At 28.5% G+C, this 23,488-nt stretch overlaps 4 protein-coding genes across 4 annotated transcripts; 2 read left to right on the forward strand and 2 right to left on the reverse strand.

Annotated features, from left to right (window-relative positions):
* Positions 1-464: 464 nt before the first annotated feature.
* Positions 465-2,439, forward strand: Phum_PHUM301380 (uncharacterized protein; the record flags this gene model as incomplete). The annotated part of the gene is made up of 5 exons (XM_002427157.1): positions 465-663; positions 994-1,521; positions 1,819-1,990; positions 2,066-2,238; positions 2,381-2,439. The coding sequence occupies 5 exons, from the start codon at positions 465-467 to the stop codon at positions 2,437-2,439; spliced, it is 1,131 nt and encodes a 376-aa protein (XP_002427202.1).
* A 1,241-nt stretch (positions 2,440-3,680) lies between these two features.
* On the forward strand, positions 3,681-4,388 carry Phum_PHUM301390 (Deoxyuridine 5'-triphosphate nucleotidohydrolase, putative; the record flags this gene model as incomplete). The annotated part of the gene is made up of 3 exons (XM_002427158.1): positions 3,681-3,781; positions 3,914-4,050; positions 4,186-4,388. 3 exons carry the CDS (start codon positions 3,681-3,683, stop codon positions 4,386-4,388), a joined length of 441 nt encoding a protein of 146 aa, XP_002427203.1.
* Positions 4,389-8,125: 3,737 nt separating this feature from the next.
* Positions 8,126-13,675, reverse strand: Phum_PHUM301400 (uncharacterized protein; the record flags this gene model as incomplete). The annotated part of the gene is made up of 10 exons (XM_002427159.1): positions 8,126-8,322; positions 8,494-8,719; positions 8,841-9,173; positions 9,263-9,444; positions 11,073-11,207; positions 11,352-11,543; positions 11,769-11,903; positions 12,456-12,551; positions 13,068-13,127; positions 13,612-13,675. The coding sequence occupies 10 exons, from the start codon at positions 13,673-13,675 to the stop codon at positions 8,126-8,128; spliced, it is 1,620 nt and encodes a 539-aa protein (XP_002427204.1).
* A 4,052-nt stretch (positions 13,676-17,727) lies between these two features.
* On the reverse strand, positions 17,728-19,377 carry Phum_PHUM301410 (Nuclear factor, putative; the record flags this gene model as incomplete). Its single annotated transcript, XM_002427160.1, has 4 exons — positions 17,728-17,807; positions 17,946-18,129; positions 18,213-18,404; positions 19,129-19,377. The coding sequence occupies 4 exons, from the start codon at positions 19,375-19,377 to the stop codon at positions 17,728-17,730; spliced, it is 705 nt and encodes a 234-aa protein (XP_002427205.1).
* Positions 19,378-23,488: the final 4,111 nt, after the last annotated feature.

Here is a 23,488-nt window from a genome sequence, read left to right on the forward strand (position 1 = left end):
AATAAAAATATATGTATATCAGTTAAATTGAATTAACAGGCAAAGTCGCCATTGTGATTTTTTTTTTATGTTGAATTTATTAGTTTACTTATCAATATTATTTAAATTTGACTTAATTTAATATCAATACTGTCATTTTAATTTTATTTTTTTTTTAATAATTATTTATATAATAATAAAAAAGTAAGTAAAAAAAAAAAAAAATTAAATTTATTATTAATGGAGTGCAAGTGAGTGAATATAAAATGTTTACAAAATTTACTACTGTTCATACCTACATATATATATATATATATATTTAAAGTTTTTATTAATTTATTTTGATTTAATTATTTTATTATTAATTATATTATTAATTTTTTGTCTTTTTCTTTTTCATTTCAGAAATAATAATAATAAAATTAAGTGAAAAGAAATTATATTTTAGTAAATGTTATAAATAATTGGGATTAAATGAATGCAAAATGTTGGATGAAAATAAAAAAAAACAATTAAAAGATTGTAAATTGGATGATGAATTATTGCTCAAACCTTTTGAATTAGGTTGGACAAGAGAAGTTGTTAAAAGGGTTGTCACTAAAAATAGAAATCTTAATTGTGATATTTATTATTTTAGTCCGAGTGGGAAAAAAATCAGATCGTTAACTGAAATCAAATTAAATTGTAAGAAACCATTCGGATTATTTTAATTCATTAAAAAAAAAATTAACATTTTCAATTGTTATTCATGAAATTAACTTCATATTATTTATATAAACAAAGTTATTTTCAAAAAAAATTTGACTTTTTACTTTACAAATTAGTTTACGATTGTTCGATTAATAACTGTTATTGTTAAAACGATAAGTGCCAAACATATTGTAAATTTTGATTCATTAAATCAAATTATATAAATTCTAGGTTGAAATTTTGAATTGTTTAAGGATTTATTTTAAAAATGAATTTGCTTTTTGTTCTATTAAAAGAATTAAACACACATTTTTTTTTTTTTAGTGACCGATGGACTAACACCAGAATGTTTTTCATTTAAACGACAGCCATTAGGAATAAATGAAAATTTTGAAACGGTAAGAGATGCTAGAAATAAAAGAAAAGGTCATGGATTATCTAAAGAGAATACCAAGTGTTTGAGAGGTACTACTAAAAAGACTGAAACTGCCATTGCCAAAGCAACCCACAATCATGTAATAAGAAAAGAATTAATAAATTCAATTATGACAAGGAAAAAGTCGTCTCCGATAAAACAAAAGTCAAATTCAAAAGTGAGAAATGATAAAACAAGAACTAATGGTAGAGGTAAAAAAAAAGAAAGCATAAATGATAAAATGATAAAAGTGAGTGATTTAAAAAAATCTAGTGTTAAAAGTGAGACAAAAAAAATTAAAACTAATAGGGGACAGGTTGGACGAAAAGCATGTAAAAATAAAAAAATATTAAAAAAAATAATAACTAAAAGTAAAATGAATCAATCGAAAATAACTTCGAGGCAAAAAATTCTTAAAAATGTTATGAAAAAAAAAGGTAGGTGGTAGCCATATTGTTTTTAACTTTTCATTCGTTTGTTTTTGTTAGTGAAAATTTTATATTTTTTTTTTTTTTTTTTAGTTGCAAAATCTCAAAAACACAAATTATCTAGAATGAAAAAAAATAAAAAAAATAGTACAAAAAATAAAAATACAGTAGAAAATAATAATGAGGATGATGATGATGATGATGATGATGAATATGATGATGATGGTTACGATGATGACATCCCATTAAAAAAATCAAAAAAATTATTAAAAAATCATTTTGAACTGAAAAGTAAAAAAGAATCAGAACCTAATGATAATGATATTGATAAAAAATCAACATTTAAAGATCTCAGAAGCATTGTTAAAAGAAATATAGGAAAATATAGAGAAATGAGAGAAAAACAAAAAATGGCCATTAATTCTCAATTTAAAAAAAATATAAGTAAAATCGTTTTTAAACATGTTACAAAACGAAGGTAAAAACATTTTATTTTATTTCATTTAATGTTATTATTATTACTTTGTTATAAATAAATTAATAACCCCAATAGGTCGGAACCGATATCAAAAAACAAACAATTGTACCTGAAACCACTTGAAAAAGGCTGGAGAAGAGAATTGGTATATAGAAGAAATGGTACTAAAACTGGACAACGTGCAGATGTTTATTATTTTCATCCGAATGGTAAAAAATTAAGATCTTGCCGGGAAGTTTCTGAAAATTGTACGACCCCCCATAATTTATTTTATTATTTTATTTTATTTTTTACAAAACGTTTCGTTAAACTCAACTAATTTATTTTTTTTTTTTTTAGTGACCAGTGGCCTTGCAATAGAATATTTTACATTTAGAAAAGAACCTATAGGTTGTGGAGAACCTTGTGAAATTATAAGAAAAGCAAGATCACACACAAGAATTGCCTAAATACTATTATTATTATTATTAAAATAAATAAAATTTATGTGGAAACGTAATTGATTAAAATTTGGGATGAAAAATTATTATTATTAATAAATTTTTTTTTTTTTTTAATATATTCTAATTTAAAAAGATTTTAATATTTTAACTTTAATATATATATATATTTTTTTTAAAAATAAAAATGGTTAACTGTTATTTGTTTGTTTTTTTTTCTTTTTTTTTTTTTTGTTTTTTAAATAATGAAAAATTTTATTTATATAATAATAATAAAAATAATTAAAATAAAAAGATTTTTATTGTTTTTAAAACTTTATAACTAATTATTTTTTATAGAATGTGGGAAATTAAGTACAAGTTTTTTTTTTTTTTTGTTGTTTATTTATAGAAAATGGAAAAATTGGCTCAAACTATTTGCATTATTGTACAATATAATGTGATATATATATTTTTATCAAATAATGATAATAATTGAAGTGTTTAAAAAAAAAAATTTTCAATTTTATATAAATAAAAATATGAAATATAAAAATTGATGATATATATACTTTTTTTTTTTGATTCATTTTATACTCTATATAATTATTTATATATATTTATTTTATGAGTGATATATATTTAAAGTAATTTCGTTTAATTTTGTTTTTAAATTCTGTTTAATTAATTTCTATCTCTTTAGCGTAATTTATTTTCAATATATGAGTTTTATTTGAATCAAAATAAAACGTAATTTTTTTTTACCCCCCTTTAAAGAGATATAAAAAAAAAGATATAAATTAAAGAAAGATATAAATTAGTTTAAAAAATAAAGTAACTTACCGCAATGATTTCAATAAAAAAATTAAATAATGCAATTTTTCTTATTTTAAAAATATTCTACGAACGTTACAACCGCCATTTTGTTTAACACTAATCGTTTTCCCACAATTTCTTAGCATTGAAATTATTGTTTAATAATATTTTAAAATCGTTTAAAAGTATATAATTTCATGTAAATAATTACTTAAAAGTATTTTATAAAAACAATTACTAAAAAAATATTTTAAAAAATATTATTTACATACCGGTTTCGATGAGTTTCATAAATTCCTTTGCCGCGGTTTTTTTTTTTTTTAACGTTCGAAAGCAGAAGACAAGACATTCCATGTGCAAAATTTATTCGTGCAAGTTGTCAGTCGTGTCAGTTACTGGTTAAAATTACAATTTTTTTTGTTTTGTACATTTATTTATCTATTTTTTTTGTGAATATGAAAGGTGAAACAGCTATTTTGCAATTTAAAAAACTTACGGCAAAAGGTTTTGCCCCGGTACGTAGTTCGGAAAAGGCAGCTGGATTTGATTTAAAAAGGTATACCTTAAAATTATTGTTGGCGCCAATTTTGCAATGGCATAAATGTAACACTTAATTTTATCATACAAGTCAATACATTGAAAAATCTTATAAGATTTAAAAAAAACTAATTTGTATATTTTGTTTTAGTGCATACAAAGTAACTGTACCCGCGAAAGGTAGAGTTTTATGTATGACTGATATTCAAGTTCGCGTACCTCATGGCTGTTATGGACGCATAGCTCCAAGATCTGGTTTGGCATTAAAAAATGGAATCGATGTTGGAGGTATTTTGATTTGATTATTAAAATTCTTAAATTATTGATTTTTACTTACAATTATACACATATGATTAAACTGCAATTACACAATCAATTCACTAAGGCAAATTTTTAACATTTATGTTATTTGTGTTTGTATAGCTGGAGTCGTTGATGAAGATTACAGAGGTAATGTGGGGGTAGTTTTATTCAATCATTCTGATATTGATTTCGAAGTGAATGAAGGTGATAGAATAGCACAATTTATATGTGAAAAAATTTGCTATCCTGAACTACAAGAAGTTACAGAAATAGAAGAATCTAAAAGAGGCTCAGGAGGATTTGGATCGACTGGAATCAATTGATCATTGTGATATTCGAGTATTATAATTTTTGCATTACATCGCTTATTTGGGCAAGTTAATTTTTTTTTAAATATTTTTTTTCATTTTACAAAACATTGTCAACACATAATGTCAACATTAAATACAATTTTACAACACAAAAATTATTAAAAATGGCAACCAAAAAAAAAAAAAAAAAGAAAACTTTTGTTTTATAACATTCTCATTATCGATTATGTCATCATTATAAATAATTAAATTACACAAATAAAGGTTAGTCATTTATTTATAAAAGTAAATCTTTAAAAAACTTTGGATTAAGAGTAGGAACATAATAAATAAACAATAAAAAAACAAAAAAAAAAAAAAAAAAAAAGAAATCGAACTTCAAGTCTGACTAGCACCAAATACTTTTATTTATTATCGAATATTGTTTTAGATTGATTTTAAACAAAATTAAAAAATAATACAGTTAACAGTTTAAAATGTTATTTTTATTTGTCAATTTTTTTTTTATTTTAAATTTTATCATTATTATTATTATTATTATTCATTTATTTATTTTTAAATGTAATCTAAAAAATATCAAAATGGCTGCTCATTAACTACAAAATTTTATTTATTTCAATTCAATAATAATAAGACACTATTACGTATATTTATTTTCCATTTCAAAATCTCTACGTTAAATTTAAAAAAAAAAAAATTTTTTTTTCTCCCCCCCCCTCCCCCATCGTTATTTATTGTAATTAAATAATAATAATAATATTAACATTAGTAGTAATAATAATAATAATAATCGAATGAAAAACAAACAAGAAAAAAAAAATGAAAACAATACGTTTGCTTTGAAGCTCTTTTTAATACAAAAAAAAAATAATAATAAATATGACGTTTGTACTAGAAAATTTGTTACCGTCGCCATTTTTAATTTTTTATTTATTTATTTATTTAACGATCAACAATTTAAGTAAATGGCACTAATAATATTGAAATTGTTGTCATCATACGACAGATTCTTCTTTTTTTTTTTTTTTTTTACAAGACTTTCGCATACGTAAATATACATGTTTAACCTGACCGATGACAAATTTTTTTTTAAATTTCGTTTCAAAAAAAAATTAATTAATAATAATAATAATTAATTAATTAAATTCTAAATATACATGACGTCGCCGTCGTCGTCGTCGTTGTTGTTATACTCTAGTGCGAAAAACAAATAATTAATATTAATAATAATAATAATAATAAAGAAAATTTACAATAAGTTAAAAAAAAAACAACACTGGTTCTTTCTTTTTTTTTTAATAATAATAATAATAATAATAATAATAATATTTATAAGTAATAATACAAAAAAAAATAAAATTAATAATAAAGGATGCTTAATAAAAATTTTTTTTTTTTAAATAAATTAAATTTTTTTAACAAAAGAATTATTATTATTATTATTAACGTCTATTAAAAATTTTATTTATTTATTTATTTATTTATTACAAACAAAATCCGGGTTTTTAATTTATTTATTTATTTTTTTTTGTGACTAGTTTTAAACCTTTCGATAGATTTTTATTTAAGCACCCTTAAATAATTAATAATAATAATAATAATAATAATAATAAATAATGGTGACGACGATGATGATGCGATGACGTTGATAATAATACTAACAAAAAATTTTTGGGGTGGTAAAGAAGTCATTTTAATTAATTTTTCTTTTCTTTTTCTTCCGTTATTGTACTTTTATTATTATTATTATTATTATTATTATTATTATCATCATCATCATCATCATCATCATCATCATTATTACAATTATCATCATCGTCATCGTCATCATCACGTGAGCCTAAAAATAATTTTATTTACTTTTATTTTCAATTAATTTATTATGTTCAGTACGAGACACGCATGATACGCACCCACCATACATACACATACACGCACACGCACGCACACAAACTCACGTACAATCAAACAAACGAACAAACGACAAAAAAAGCGACGGGAGTGAACGAAAAAAAAAAATTTCGTAAAAAAAAAATTTTTTTTTTTTTAATAATAATTAATTAATAATAATTAAATAATAACAGAGTAAAAATAATAATAAAAAATACGTAACTAATATTATTATTATTATTACTATTATCATTTAAAACATTTTAAATATATATATATTAATAACGATTTATTTGCTTAGAAAAAAGAAAGGTAGGGAGGGAGGGAGGGAGGGAAAATGGGTGGAAGCGGAAAAGGAAATAATAAAAAAAAAAAACAAAATAAAAATCTAAAAAAAAAAAAAAAAAAAAATCTTTTTCTTTTTTTAAATAAAACTAAAATAAATAAATAATTTTCCAGAAATTTTTTTTTTTCTCACAATTTAACTATACATTCCAGTCGAAACGGCTGGACAAAAATTATCAATCAATGATAAAAATAAAAATAAAAATAAAAATTTCTGGAATTTTCTTTTCTTATTTTTTTTAACGAAAACAACAAATTTAAAAAAAAAAAAAAAAAAAAAACTGGCACACAAATAACAAGTTAAAAAAAAAAATGATAATAATAATAATAATAATAATAATAATAATAATGATACCGACGGTAGACTAGTCTCTTCGATTGATTCCGATTTAATATTTATTACATTATTATTATTATTACTATTATTATTATTATTACTATTATTATTATTTTTATGTACAAAAAGAAAATGAAATTTAAAAAAAAAAAAAAAAAAATTTCTTTTTTTAAAGCTTTCGAAATTTTTTGATTCGTCCGAGTCGTTTGTTTGAAAAGAAAAAGTTTTTCTTTTTTTTTGTAATGTTATATTTAAGACGATAGAACAAACCTTTTCTCTCTCTCTCTCTCGCTCACACGCACACGCACACGCACACTGACAAAACAAACGCACACCTTACTCATTCACTCTCACGAAAATATTAAAAGAAAAAAAAGAAAAAATTAAAACTTCGATGAAAAGTCGTTGTTTATTATTATTATTATTATTATTATTATTATTATTATTATTATTATTATTATTATTATATATTAACATCATCATCATCATCATCATCATCATCTTAATAATCATTAGCATCAATTTATTGTCATGGATTTAAATAATGATAAAAGATAGACTGGATAACTTGCTGGAAATTTATCTTTCCATAAATAATATTATTATTATTATTTTGAAACGAAACGAAACGAAAACGACAACAACAACAGTAACAACAGGAAAAACAAAAACAAAAACATACAAATTGACCTCTGACAAACAGAAACAACAAAAACCGAAATAATAATAATAATAATAACAACGAAAAAAAAAAAAAACAACTCTGACTGATTTGACGTTAATTTATTAATAAATTAAATTAATAATAATAATAATAATAATAATAATGACGATGACGATGACGATTATGACGATTATGAGATGACGTAGGCGATAAAGAAAAACATTAAAATATAAACGCATTTTTTTTTTGTGTGTGTGTGTATGTTCGGCTCGTTAAATCCGCAAGCAAAAAATAAAAACAAATTATTTAAATTAATTAAATTGATTTTCCGTTGCAAAAGAAAGAAAAAGAAATTTTTTATTTCCGGTTAAATTTGAAGACTTGGTTTTTTTTTTTTTTTTTTACTCGTTTTTATTTTATTTAATTTAATTTTTAAAAACTATTTTGTTTAAATATTGAGCAAACTCGATTGTTTCTAACTAAGGCCCTACACTAAATGACTAAATAACTACATTACGGCTGAGATTTGACTGGAGTTGGAGGTCCCGATCCAGGAGCCGGTTGAGGTTGAGGATTGGGCGTGCGTGATGGAGGGGTCGGTGCTCCGCCACTTGAACCTGTCGATCCTGGTCCTCCCGTCACCAAACCTCCTTGATTTGTCGTAGAACCGTCTAAATCTTCCCCGTGAGCCACGGTGCTGAAATATCTTTCTAAAAGGGGAGAGGGAAAGGGAGATTAAGGGGGGGGGGAAGAAACGAAAAAAAAAAAAAATTAACGTCAGTTTTAAATGGGAGTGACGATGAGGAGTGAGGGGAGGGTGTGTGTGTGTGTGTGTGTGTGGGAGGGGTTTTTACAATTGAGCAATTTAAGCAATTACTTACCGTCTGTGTCGATTAAAGAACCTTGATCACCGGGATTAGTTCCTGGCATTAATGGCATCATATTGTAGTCTTCGTCCAAACTGATAAATGGTGCGTTCCATCGAGGTATCGGAGTGGATCTGGGTGTCGATTGCGGGGGTCTCGTCACCGAGGGTCCGGTAAAAAGACTCAAATTCGTCGGACTTATAACTCCGGTCATTCCGCTCATGTTTGGATAACTGAAAAGCTAAAAGGAAAACATTATTATTATTATCATTAAGAGAGATTTCGAGTGAAGAAAAAAAAAAAAAAAAAAAAAAAAAAAATTTCATCCGCTTGAACTTGTATATGGTTTACAACACTCGCACCTGTCCCGGCTGGGTGTGAATATGAGAGAATGTATATTCACGACTGACAGCAAACGGACTAGTTACCACCGAACTGACTCGTACCGATGGCATTTCAGTTCCTAAATTAGGCGGCGACGGACTGAGTCCCGGATCGTGACAGTGTCCGTCGGGAGAAGAAGAACTATTCGTTATGGGTGGTGTTGTCGATGTCGGAGGCGAATTTGTCAATTCTCCCGTCGATCGTATTATAGCCACGGGTCGAGCCATTGGAGGAGGTGGCGGAGGTGGTAACATCGAACTCGGATAATATTGAGCTAATTTTGCTGAATTCCTGGTAATGTTTCCTTGCACCTGAAAAATTTCAAAAGAAAAAGACAAATTCAATATGGCGATAACGGGGAAAAAAAAAAAAAATAAATAAATAAATAAATTATTTGTACCTGGGGTCCTTGTTGAGTATTTTCAGCTTCTTGACAGACAAACGTGACAAAATCAGAAAGGGTATCGTGTCCGTTTTCCGGGTATTTAGGCGAATGATGAGGTGCTTGCGTTTGATAGTAACCTCCGACTCCTAAACTCGAACCAGCCAATGACGTAACAACGTTATGTTGAGTACTTAATCCTTTAAATGACAAAAAAACGACGCAACGTTTATTATTTATCGCATTATTTAAAAATTTGGGAAAAAAAAAAAACAAAAACATAACGAACATTGATTTAGTAGGTAACATGCATAAAACATAGTAATATGTTGCGTATTCCCTATCATTTCCATATCATTTTTTTTCCTCTTTACCCTCATTCGTATTTGTGACGTAATACGTTCGGAAAATATATATATATATATCCTCACTACTCCACATTGATCTCTTCACAATAATAATAATAATAATAATAAAAACAATTTTTTTCACTCATTCAAAACAACAACAACAATGGCGGCGGTAACAGTTAAAGCATTAATTTTTTTTAATATAGCAAAGTAATGCAAAAACACAAAAATCTGGCAATGCAAAAAAAAAATCATAAAGGGCTTGAAAGCAATTCATTATTATTATTATTATTATTACTATTATTATTATTATTACTATAAGGTTACGCATACGCACGGTGCCGTATGATAAAAATTAATAAAAGGGTAGATAGGTACATATATATACACACAGTGTAATTATTGTTATCAAATATGAATGATAATAAGAAAATGCGACGAATGATAAATAATCAATAACAAGCATATTAAACACACGTGTATACAAAAACAAATAAAATAATAATAATGATAATAATACAAAGAAGAAGAAGAAGAAGAAGAAGAAAAATCAAATTTATTATTATTATCGATATGAAAAGATATGGCGGAGAAAGAATTTTATACGTATATAAAAAATTCGTTACATAAAATCCTTTCCGCTTATACTGTTTCACGTATGTGTGTGCGTGTGTGCACGTGCGCACATACGCAGTGATAAAACGTGATAACAGGTTAATAATAGATGATGAAAATGGTGTATACACATACTGTACACTTCGTTTTACGAATATGAATCGAAAGAGAAAGTTACAACCCAAAGAAGACAAAGAAATCGTCAACGACGACGACAACAACAACAACGACAACCATTTAACATTTAATTTGTAATCATTTGACATTTCTCTCTCCCCTCTCTCTCTCTCTCTCTCACATGCAACGAATTAAAAAAAAAAATGTATGACGGTTTTTTTATTAAGGGATGTTATTAATACCTGATGTCGATTTAGTGTGATGTCGCACACATCATGCAATTCAACTTTTTAAATACATTTGGGACTGAAACAAAATTAGAGAGTTAGTGATGAGAAACCTATTATTATTATTATTATTATTATTAAAATGAAATGGTGGTGGTCGTGGTAGTGGTGGTGGTGGTAATGGTGGTGGTTATCATCGGCTTTATCCGGTTGTTATTTTAGTAGCACCGTTAAATACTCTTGCTACTCTATAGCAGTATATTATATTATATGAGCCAAAAACTAACAAAACTTTAACTAATGAACCCCCTCCCTCCCCCCAAAAAAAAACTAATGACTATGCACTAGTATATATCTATATACAATACTAAAAAAAAATATCAGCATTCAAATTTCTTCTTTTTTTTGTATTAGTCAAAAAAAAAATAATAATAATAATTATTTGTTGTTATTTCGTTAATTATAAACGGCAATCGGCAAAACTCAACATTCCTTGTTAACAATTTGTTTGTTACCTACCTTGTCTCGTCCGTGAATTTCCCGTTGGCAAAGGAGAAGCAGATCTTAATGATGATCCTGAGGTGTGTCCCCCGCCGCCGCCGCCACCGCCACTCACGACGAGGGTTCGCGGTGATTGAGACGATCTCACTCCTCCTTCAAATAAAAAAAAAAAAAAAAAAAAAAAAAAAAATCAATATAATTAATTAATTTTTATACGGGATAAGGAAGGAGGATTGTGGGGGGAGGGGGAATGAAAAGAAAAGAAGAAAAATGATTTCGTTTGACGACTAAACCAACCGTGATCCACGTCAGAATGCCAAGATGTCTGACTTGAGAGAGAAGCGGGGCTTTGACCGTAATAAACAGCTTCCGTTTTCTCTCGGACTAGTTCCATTTCCTCATCAGCTGAACTGAGTCTACGCAAACGTTTGTTTCTAGACTCTCCTCCAACTCCTGGACTGTGTGTGCTTCGGGGTAGAGACAGAGGACCTTCGTTCGCAAAAAAAAAAAAAAAAGAAAAAAAAAATTAATTTTTTTTTGTAAAATGGCGGGACGACGCATAATCCGACGATCCGACGCCGATAATTTATATACGTTAATGATAATTATATCAAGTACGTGAAATAAAAGAAAGAGGGAGGGAGGGAGGGAGGAAAAGAGGAAGGGAAGGAAGGGAAAGGGGAAGAAGAAAAAATTATCATTATAATTACTTACTGTATGTACCCCCAGAGAGAAGAGAAGAATGATCTGTAGCTGGAGGAGTGTAACTACTGCAATAATAACCCGGATTTTCTATCTTGATTGTGTTTAATGTTGGCTGTATGCCATTTACGCTCGAGATAATTGATGCTGCAAAAAAAAAAAAAAAAATTTTTTTTTTTTTTTTTTTTTTATAAATTTTGAAAATTCCGTGGAAAAAAAAGGAAGGAAAAAAAACGAACTGAAATAAATCAGCGATGAAATTTCCACTAAGTATACCAAGTGCGTGAATAAAAAATAATAATAATAATGTCATTGTAATGAGAAGACGTGAAACCTGAGGAAAAGAGAAAAAAAAAATGGCCGCGCGCGTGTAAAAAGAAAAAAAATTTTTTTTTTTTTTTGGTTTATAAATAGAAAGCACATCATTTAGCCATAACAATATGGTCGCGCGCGTGTGTGCGTGTGTGCGTGCGCGTGCTCTCGCGTTTTTCGTGTAAAAAGTCGATGAACTTCCGCCTTTTTTCTGCAGTCGTTTAAATGCGGTTTCCGATTTAAAAAAAAAAAAAAACTACGACGCGTTTTCGTTTCCCTCTTCTTTCCCCGCCCCCCTCCCCCGCCTCTCCCCCTTCTATTTTTGCGCGATTTAAAAATAAATTTTTTTTTTTTTCTGTTATGTTGCACAACGCGGACTCTCTTTACCTTTTGATAATCTCCATAATTCTTTGGAAGAAAAGACTCCGGTTGCGAGGATGGTGTCATTGCAGACAACGCCGTTGTATGGGTTATGAGTATAACCTGAAAAAAATTATTGTTGATTATGAGTTCGCCCATAATCAGGCGGTTAATCATAACCTTAAACGGAAAATCCATCTCTTGGGAAAATTTTATTAAAAATTGTTAATATTTTCCAAGGAAAAAAAGACAAAAAAACGTTAGAGTGGGGAGAAGTGAAAACAAACAAACAAACAAAACAAACAAAACAAAAATCATCACACACGATAAAAACAACCTCCAATAATGAGAGCAAACAAACGACAAATAAATTATTATTATTATTATTATTATTATTATTTTAAAATAAGAAAACACAACGGAAAATGCAAAAAGTAAAGAAGTTATTATTATTATATTAAAGTGTCACAACAAAAAAAAAAAAAGAAGAAAAGATTTTCCGGTTTTTTTTTGTTAGGAAAATCCTCTCCCTCTCTCTCTCTCTCTCTCTCTCTTTCTCTTTTTCTTCTTTCTATGCAAAATTTTCACACGCACAAACAACAGAAAATAAAAGAAAAGAATGAAAGAAAGAAAATTTACCTTTTATTCCACGATCATCATCTTTGTCATTATTATTATCACAAATTCCACTTAACAGTTCTGAAAAGAAAAAATAATTAACGTAAAAAAAAGAAAAAAGAAAATTTCGAGAGGAGACATTTTCTTTTCTTTTTTTCTTTCTTCCTTCTCCCGCCTGCTCCTCCCTTTCCCGCTTTTTTTACTCTCGCGAGGAGGTAGGAGGGTCCGAGGTAAAATAGGAAGTAAATAACTAAATGGGGGTGGAGGTGGGAGTGGGGGCAGGGAAAACCTCTCGTAATATTTAAATTGCTTGTTGCTTTTACGTCATAATTTCATCTGTTTACTGAAAAAATTTTCCTCATTTTCCCAAAAATTTAAAATTTTTGAAATCAATGAAAGAAATTTTTTTTTTTTTTAAAACCACGTGATGAACTTTAGGGGCGCCAACCGATTTTCTTTTTTTTCTTTTAAGTTTTCTTCCTTTTTTTCCTTCCTTTCCTTCCTTTCCTCCATCTTTCTTTTTTTTCCTTCTTTCTCTCTTTTTTAGTATATCAAAAGACAAGACTGGCAAGATTCCACAAAGGCAAAAGTTCTTTTATATTACGCAGTAATTTGAAAAGTAAAGACATTGTTGTCAAATTTCCAAAATCCAGAGGTCAGGATTTACAGTTCCACAGAAAAAAAAAAAAAATTATACACAAACGCGCATGCGCACACGCGCGCAAACACATCATTTTCCGTTTCCGGTATTTAAACAAAATGGCGTATCCGACAAATTGGTTTTTCACGGTTGTTTTCAATACTAATGACTTTTTTTTTTTTTTTTAATGATCATTAAATATTAATAATAATATGTCGTCCAATCGATTAAATCAATAAAATCAATACATAAAAAATTTATCGATTATTAAAATTTTATTGATACAATCGCATCGTATTTATATATAAATATATATGTACATCGATTTTTAAAACAGAAAAGAAAAAAAAACCTTCGAAAAGAAAATTTCTTCCCCCCCACTCCACCTTTGAGTGAATTCGAATAAAAAAAAAAATTATTAATGGTAATAATATTAATGATAATGATAATTATAACTACACCTTTTTTGCCACTTTTCGTAAATGTAAAAAAAAAAAAAAAAAAAAAAAAACGCCTTCGCCTCGAGACACGTTAAAATTTTAAATTTAAATCTTTTAACAAATAAATGCGTCGGTTAAATGTTGATTGGAAATCCGTTGGGAGAGAAATGCCGGCGGTGGCGGTAGTGGTGGCGGCGGCGGCGGTGGTGTCCTCTCCAAATTCATTATAAAAAATTTTCTCTATTCTTTTTTTTTAATTCAATACCTCCGCCTCCGCCACGCCCGCCATCGTCAATACTTTTTTAAAAAAATTTAAATTTTTCAACTTTTTTTTTTTTTTACTACCAGGAACTAAAAGACAATAAGAGAGAGAGAGAGAGACTTATTTTAAAGATTTTCGACAGCTGCTCCTGTTGATGCTGATGCCGTCGGATCTGCGACCGCTGGTCACACAAATAAAAGAAAAAAAAAAATTTTTTTTCGCGCTTTTGAACATGACATCATTTCGTGTAATGACGTCAGCATCGACTTTCCGCTCGTTTTAAAAAAACAAAATGGCGGAAACAAAAAAATAATGGCTGCAGAATGGCAAAAAAAAAAAAAATTATGATTTACGATTGAATAGTAATAGTAATAATAATAATAATAAACAAGTTATATAGATTTATAATATGCAAGTCTGTCCATGTCCTCGGAATTCCTAACAAACAAACAAACAACGTAAAAAAAAAAAAAAAAAAAATTAATTTGATTGCGCGTTTGCCGATGTGTTTATTTTAAATGTAAGTGAACGGAGTCGGTCACGTTTTCTATTTCCGCTTCCTTTTTTTTAACAAAAAGAATTTTTACGCACATTCAGTACCTTACTTTTATTGACTATTAATAAATTTATAATAAATAATAATAATAATAATAATAATAATAATGACGACACACTCAAACCTTAATTTTCCTTAAATTTTCCCCGTGCAAAATTTTTTTAATTGAAAAAAAATAAAATAAAAACGAAATGATAAATGACCCAGAAACCTATAAAAATCATTCGTGAGAAACAATCAAAATAAAATAAAAATGAATGAATAACGTTAAGGAAAAACAACAAAGTTTCCTCTCTCTCAGAGACACTCGGTCTGATGGAATCGTTTTTTTTTTTTTTTTTTAAATAAAATTTCATCATTTCCACCGTTTCAAATAATAATAATAATAACGATGACGATTACTATTACTACGATCGATGATCATGATGATCATGATGATGATGATGATGATGATATGGTAAAATAAATAAAATGTGGGAGCTTTTGAGGGAGCCTTGGAAAAGTTTCGCGTTCCCTTTTCGTATTTTTCAGGCAAGAAAAAAAAAAAAAAAAAAGAAAAATGATCGATTCGTATGAAATGGAACGGATTCAAATGGCCTGGACGAAAGCCAGGAATCAATAAGATCAATCTACACGTATGCGGTTCGGTGTGCACACCGTACGAGAGAGAGAGAGAATGAAGGGGAAAGGGGAGGAAAACCGATATTTTCTTACCTGGCGGTTTCTTTGCACACACACGGAAAACAGGCAGGGAAAAAATACTAACCCCCCCACCCCCCCCTTTAGGCATAGTTATAAATTTTTTTTTATTTTAAAGAAGATTAGTAAGAAGAGGAAAATGTGGAGGGGGGAAGAGGGCAGGGGCTGTAGTATGTAAGGTTTTAGAGGTCAGACATTCGATTTACCCGTCGCTTTTCTTTTTTCACCTTTTGCTTCTTGTTATAATTTTTCCTACTCGATTTTTTTTTTTTTTGTTTTTTTTTTCTACAATACTAATAATAATAATAATGAAAAGAAAAGTGGTTTTCCGAAAGATTTTTTTTTTTTTTTTTCCTACAAAAGTTCACGCCCGTCTAGAGAAATGTAATAGAGTTGAACCGCCCTCACCAACCCTAAAAATATATTTTATCATTTTTTTTTCTTTTTTTTTTTTTGTTATCTTTCTCGGGGGGGAGGGGGGTTAACAAACGGTTTCGGGAAAAGTGGAGGAGAGAGAGAGAGAGAGAGAAAGAGATTTAAATCGAAAGCTAAACGGGAAAATTTTTTTATTTTTCTTCGGAAAATGAAACCGCCGACCGAAATATCTTTTAAAACTCGAGTTTTTATCACGAGGAAAAGAAAAAATTCTTCATTTTTTTTCCTCTCTTTTCTCTTTTCTTTCCTCTTTCTATTTTTTTCTTATTGTTTTGTCGTGTTTTTCGTATTTTTTCTTTTTTTTTTTTTTTTATATTTATTTGTTTATTTATATTTTCAACTTAACCTTTTAAGAAAAAAGCTTTTCATTAGATTAAAACAAATTTTCGAGAGTTTTCTCTTTCCTTTTTTTTTGTTTTCGTCGTCTTCTTTCTACTTCCACTTTTTCTTCCACATTCTTCCGGTACGGTATATTTTAACTTCCTCCATTTCCCCCCTCCCTTTCATTCTCTTCTCTCTTTACCTCTCCGATTTTCTCCTGCCCACAAACCACCACCTCTAAAGCCACCCATTATTTAAAAAAGCACAAAAAGAACACGAGGGGTGGGGGGGGAAACGATTCGAATTTAAAGAAGTAAAAATGACAACATAAACAATCAACCAGATCACCTTCATTTAATTAATTAATTAACTCACCTGTTTTCAATGTCATTTAAATATTAAAAAACAATAACAATTATTATTATTATTATTATTATTATTATTATTATTATTATTATTATTATTATTATTATTATTACATTACTTTATCTGCGAGAATATTATTTTATGAGTTAAAGGACGTCTGTCGGGTGAAACCACAAAAAAATAAATTAATAAAAAATCGTGACAAAAGAAAGTCAACAAACAAAAAAAACGCGTGCGGAATGAAAAATGGGGCGTTTCGGTTGGGCAAAAAAAGATGCCACACGTACGTAGTACGTACGTCGGAAACGTGATTTCTTCCACCACAAACAAAAACTTTCTTCGACAAAAAAACTTTCGAAATTCATTTTTTTTTTTTTATTGCGGCCTTGAGGGGCAACTGGGTCAATCGAATCGGAAAAACTTTTCTTTCTCTCTCTCTCTCTCTCTCTTTTTTTGTAAAATAGGGAACGAAAAAATGATAGTAAATAAATAAATAGGGGAGCATTAAATTTTTTTTGTTCGACGTATAAACAAATCAACGATCAATGAAATAAAGATTTGGAGGGTAAAAAAACATAACCCCCCCACACCGGGGGGGGCGTTATGTTGAACGGAAGTAGTTGATGATGATGATGATGATGATGACGAAACCGAGAAAATTTAAATATTTGCTTTTCTCTCCCTCTCTCTCTCTCTCTCTCATTAAAAATAAACGAAAAATTTTTAATTTTTTTTCGAAAAATATTTTTATTTACGTATTGCACAAGGGGGGCAAAAACATATGCGCCCCAATTTTTCTCTCACTCTCCCTTCCCCTTCTCTCTCTCTCTCTCTCTCTCTTTTCTTTAACGTGTAAAATCTTTTTTTTTTCACTAACGAAAAAATCAATCGATTATCGATCTATTATTGAAATTAATGCAAAATAATTTTTGCAATAAAAGAAATAAAGAAAGAAAGAAAACTCATCTTGTAAAAGCAACAAACAGACAAACAAACAAACGAATTCGACAAAGAAAATTATTTAATTTTCCCTTGAGTGCTTCTTAATAATAATAATAAACATCCCCGAAGCATGATATTCTCACTTCTCCACCACTTAAAAAAAAAAATTTTTTTTTTTCTCCCATTTTTCGAAAAGAGGAAAAAGATAATAATAATAATAATAATAATGAAATCTTACCGTGGCTATTGATGAAATTGGCCAGGTACAGGTCCAATTCACGGACGGAAACGTTTATGTGATAAGGATTAACACATAAACCTGGATGAGCGCATTCTGCGGCTTTTTCTAATCTTTCACCGTCTGTACTTTCGAGCGGTATCGCTTTGAATAAGATAACCATAACGAGATCTAATCTCCAGACCTTTATGGATAAATCAAAATTCGTTAACAATATCATCATCATTATTATCAATTAATTTTTTAAAAGGAAAAAAGAAAACTCACCTTATCAGCCTGTCGAAGGCAATCGATCCTCCTCATTTTTCCTTTTTGATCCGGATTGGACAGGACGCACATGGCGGGTTTTTTTCCGGTTATTCCGAGTACGAAATCTTCTCTGCATTCTTGCGTTATGTCTTTCCGTAGTTTTCCTAACAGTCTAGATGCCCATTTTTGTTTAACTTCAACTTTTTCGTTCTGGATAGAAAAAAAAAAAACAAAAAAAAAAAAAAAATCTCAAAACCTAAGATGAAGGTTAAGAAAATTCTTTTAACCCCTTGGCAAAAAATTGAGCCCCTCCCCCTCCCCTTTTTTTTATTATATAACAGGAACATAAACTCATAAAAAAAATTAAATAAATAAATAAATTTTGCTTTTCTTTTGATTTTTTTTTTTTTTTTTATTAATTTCGATAAAATAAAAAAAAGGTTTTCAGCTTAAGGCTTCGTATGACCTCCGACGTCGTCGTCGTCGTCGTCGCTTATTATTATGGCCTTCAAATGTAAAATCAGCGCTCGCTCCCTCCTTTCCTCCCTCCCTCCCTCCCTCCCTTTATACGCGTGCGTGCGTGTGTATACGCATTATGCGTAAACACGACCTCACGCATTCATTACGCAAGGATTTCGAAAAATCGATCGAAATAAGGAACATTATTAGTTTTTTTTTTTTTTTTTTTTTAAATTATTTATCGCGTTCCATGAAATGAGACAAAAAAAAATTTTCCAGCCTTCTCCTTCTCCAGTCGATTTAAATTAATTTAAAATTTAAAAAAAAAATTCATTTCTTATCAAAAATCTGTCGACGTTTCAAGGTTTTCTTTTTCTTTTCTTTTCTTTTTTTTATGCGTGTGCTACCTTTTCCACGTTGTTTTCCACTTTTCCGGTATGACAAAATTTTTTTTTTTTTTTTTTTTTTTACTCACCATGAGTTCTTCTTTGCACCGCCTTTCTTCTTCCAACGACATGCGTTTCTCATGTTTTTTAAAATATTTCCTTTTGGCCGCTTGAAGATTAAACCATGTGTATGAAAATGATTTGACAAATGGAAGCAACGCCTCGATAAAGGGATGGAATTCATCCTGTGGGAAAAATCGAGAAAAAAAAAACAAATTAATTTTCTTAAAACATTCGTTCGCGTGTGTAGCTAACCAGCTTTCGAAACGGTTTCTCATTACACGTTGATAATAATAATAATAATAATATAAACGTTTTAACAATTCACTTAATTTTTTTTTGCTTTCAATTTATTAAAAAAAAAAAAAATGAAACCTGCTGACCTTCCATAAGAATTAAAACACGATCCGTCCGCGCGTTTTTCATTTTTTATTTTTTTTTTTTTTACAACATTGAAACCGTCATTTATTTATTTATTTATTAAACAATTTATTTTACACCATTTTTACTCTTTGTTTTATTTCGACAAATATTATTAAACAATATCGATACTTGACAATTTTCGTTCGACAAATTAATATCAAAAAAAAAAAAAAAAAAAAAAAAAAAGATTAATTACGCTTTTCTTTAAGCCCATTTAAAAGAACCCAAGGTTTTTTTCCAAATTGTTTCTCTCTTTCTCTCTCTCTTTTGTTTTTCCATCCACATTCCCCTCTCTCTCTCTCTATCTTTCTCTCTTTTCATTTTGATTTCGCGTACATTTTATATCGTTTATTTATTTATTTATTTTTATTATTTATTTCTTTGATACATATATATTTAATTTTTTTTTGTTTGTATCGAAAAAAATATTTTTGTTGTTGTTGTTTGTTTGTTTGTTTTTTCTTTCTCATATTCTCATTCACTTCGTCGTAGAAATTGAATGAACATAAATCATCATTTATTTTTGTCTTTGTTTTCCATTTTCTCTTTCTCTCTTTTGCTTACTTTATTTAAAAAAAAATTTTCTATTAATTATTATTATTATATCTTTCGCTACTGATATTTTTCGAACGGAAATAAAAAAATTTTTGAAGGATGACGACTTCGATGCGACTACAAAACGACAAAACTTAAAAAAAATGACGACAACGGAAACGGAAATGATGACAACAAATCAAAAACGAAAAATTCTTTTTCCCATATCGAAATAAAAAAAAATCCAAAATCGAAATAAATTCGATATATTTTTTTTCGATGGATCGATCGATCGACGGTATCTGTCGTTGTTGTTGTTAATTAAAATACTTCCTTAAACAAATTTTTTTTATTATTAAAAAAAAAAAAAATTATAATTTTAATTCGATTAAGTTTTGCTAACGTTAAAATATATCGTAGCGTAGTAGCGACTTTTATTTATTTATTTATTTTTTCTTTCTTTCTTTTTTTTTCTACCGCGTCCTTCATTTTTAATAGTTTTTTTCTTTCTAGCTTTCAAACCCGCAACCTTCGCATTTTATTCAAGCAAAAAACAACAACAACGTTACGGACGGAGAGATTATTAAAATAAAATAAAAAATTTATGTATATGTACACATACATAATTTTTTTCTTTTCAAAGTCGTTCGTTAAATCAAATATAAATTAATAAATAATATTAATAATAATAATAAACGATCAACGTTGAAGGAAACAAACAAACGAAAAAAAAAATTTATGAATGAAAAATTAATTGGAAAAAAAAAAAAAATTTACGTCGTTAACATTTGCGCTTAAGCAGACGACAACATGTTTTTCTATAACTGGATTTCTTATTTGCTGATTAAAAACACGAAAAAAAAATGTCATCGTGGAAAAGTCGAGGCTTGCAGCTGTTGTAGAAAAAGAAAAAGAAACAAACCAAGAGGTCTCTCTCTCTCTCTCATATTTCGAGCCATTGTAAAAAAGGAGTAAAAAAAAAATGAGATCGTATGTAAAGAAACGAACGGGGTAGGAGGAGGAGGAGGAGGAGGAGGAGGAGGAAGGAAATAGATGAAGGAAAGGGGTAAAGGAATTAAAGTAGATGGAAGAGGAGCGATGGAAAGAAAAAAGTGGGAGGAAGGAAGGGGGAGGAGGAGGAGGTGAAAAAGACGCGTATGTATATATATATATTTGCTCCTACCGGTGTAGGGTCACATGTAGGATAGACCAAAATAAACTAAAGCGTCACGCGCGTGGCTCCAAGAACGCCCAAATTCTCTTGTTTGTTCTCGCAGCTTTTTTTTTTTTTATTTTCTCTTCGAAAGAGAGAAAGAGAGTGAGAGAGAGAGAGAGAGAGAGAAAAAAAAAGCGTCTGCTTCTACATTAACAACTCTCCAAAAATAACATCGCGACGACTTTATTATTATCAAAATCAATTGAGATATTGTTCTTTTTTTTTTTTTTTTTTTCTCTTTTCGTATGACTGATTATAACTAATATTATTATTATTAAAATATTCCTGCTGCTCCTGCTTTTCTTTTGTTTTATTGTCTAACATTTACTAAAAAAAAAAAATATTCAGTCGTTTTATTTATTGTTTAAACAAAAATAAAAAAAAAAATTTGATGGGCAGATAAAAAGTTTCAAAAAAATATTTAAAAACTTTTCACGAAAACAACAACAACAACAAACAAACAAATTCAAAGCCTTAACAACAACAACAACAACCAAACAACCAAAACATATTTTATAAACATGGAAAATTTTTTTACTTAATTAAATAAATTGAAATTTGATATACATATTTAAATCATCATTATTAATTTACCGTAGGTAGGTAGGTAGGTACGTTTGTCGTCGGATTCGTGTGTGCGAGTGCGTGAGTGCGTGCGAGTGCGTCCCCGTGTTTCGGTTATAAAATTCCGACATTCTTTATTATTATTATTATTATTATTATTATTATTATTCATCCGTGTTTATTATTTATATGTAAATCATTTGATTTCTTACGAAAACAATTTAACATACTAAAAAAAAAGCCACGAAATCAATTATGTATTTCCTTTTTTTTTTTTTTTTTTTTTTATTGTCACGTTATTTGAGGGAAAACATTAACACGAAGTATATATAAAATATACATATATATATGTTTTTCTTTTTTTTTAATATGAATATATACGTAGAGAGAGAGAGAGATAGGGGGGGGGGGAACACGATTGGAAGTCATACCAACAAGTCATTTTGTATATGACAAATCAATTACCAAAACGAAACAAAACAAAAGGTTTTAAAAAAAAAAAAAAATTCATTTCGATATAAACTCGTTAACGTCATTCATTCTTCCGCCACGAATTAAAAAAAAAAAAAAAAAAAACGTGTACATAGAAATTTTTATGTTATTCGAATGGTCCGTGTAAAACTCAAATCATTTTTGAAAAATGATTTTTCCACTCACTCTCTCTCTCTTTGTCTCTCTTTCCATCAATTTTTCCTTTTTAACGTTTTTATGTGACCCATCCCACGTCGGAGGCGTTTACCTCTGATTTCCCCCCCCCCACCTCCTCTCCCATCCCTCCTAATTCAAATTTCCCAAAAACTGTTCAATCTATTCACATAAAACGTGAAAACAAAGTGATTTTTATCCCAAAATTATTATTATTATTATGTCGTCGTACGAAAAACAAATGTACTACGTTAGGGAGGGGAGGGGAGAGTAAAAAATGGCCGAACGACTGGAATCGTTGGTCCGGACAGTTTTTAAAGGGAAAAATTTTTTAAATGAATGAAATTAACATCGGGGACGAGACGATCGAAGACGAGCAGGGGGGTAGAAGGTAGACGCGTTTTTCGTTTTTGGCATTATCATTATCTTTTCTTATACCTTATCTTCCCCTCACCCCCCTTTCCCTTCCCTCTCTCTCGTTTTCAGCTTTACAAATCCCGTTAAATAATATTTCATCCCTTATTTTTCATCGCAACGAAATTCTTATTATGCACCTAAAACCCTCCTCACTCCCCGACCAACCACACAATCGTGAGAAATAAATTGATGATGATGATAATAATAATAATAATAATAATAATAATAATGATAACGACGCGTTCTATATTTATTATTATTATTTTTTCTACGTGTTAACGTCTCACACGCACATACATACACACACGAAAAAAAAAAAAATTCGAATCGTGAGCGAGCACTAAAAATAATAATAATAATAATAATAATAATAATAAAATTATGTCGTGGCATTAGAATAATAAAAAAAAATAATTCGTATTCGTGAAAGTGATTATTGAATTTCTCAACACATTTTAAAAAATAAATAAATAAAAAATACGAAATAGCAATAATTTTTTTTTTTTCATCATCATCATCATTATTATTATTATTATTATTATTAATTTATTAAAATTCATTTTAAGCGCAGCAAATTTTTTTTTGCTCTA

Source organism: Pediculus humanus, genomic scaffold (genome assembly GCF_000006295.1).
Source record: "Pediculus humanus corporis 1103172107688 genomic scaffold, whole genome shotgun sequence".
Classification (NCBI taxonomy): Eukaryota; Metazoa; Arthropoda; class Insecta; order Psocodea; family Pediculidae; genus Pediculus; species Pediculus humanus.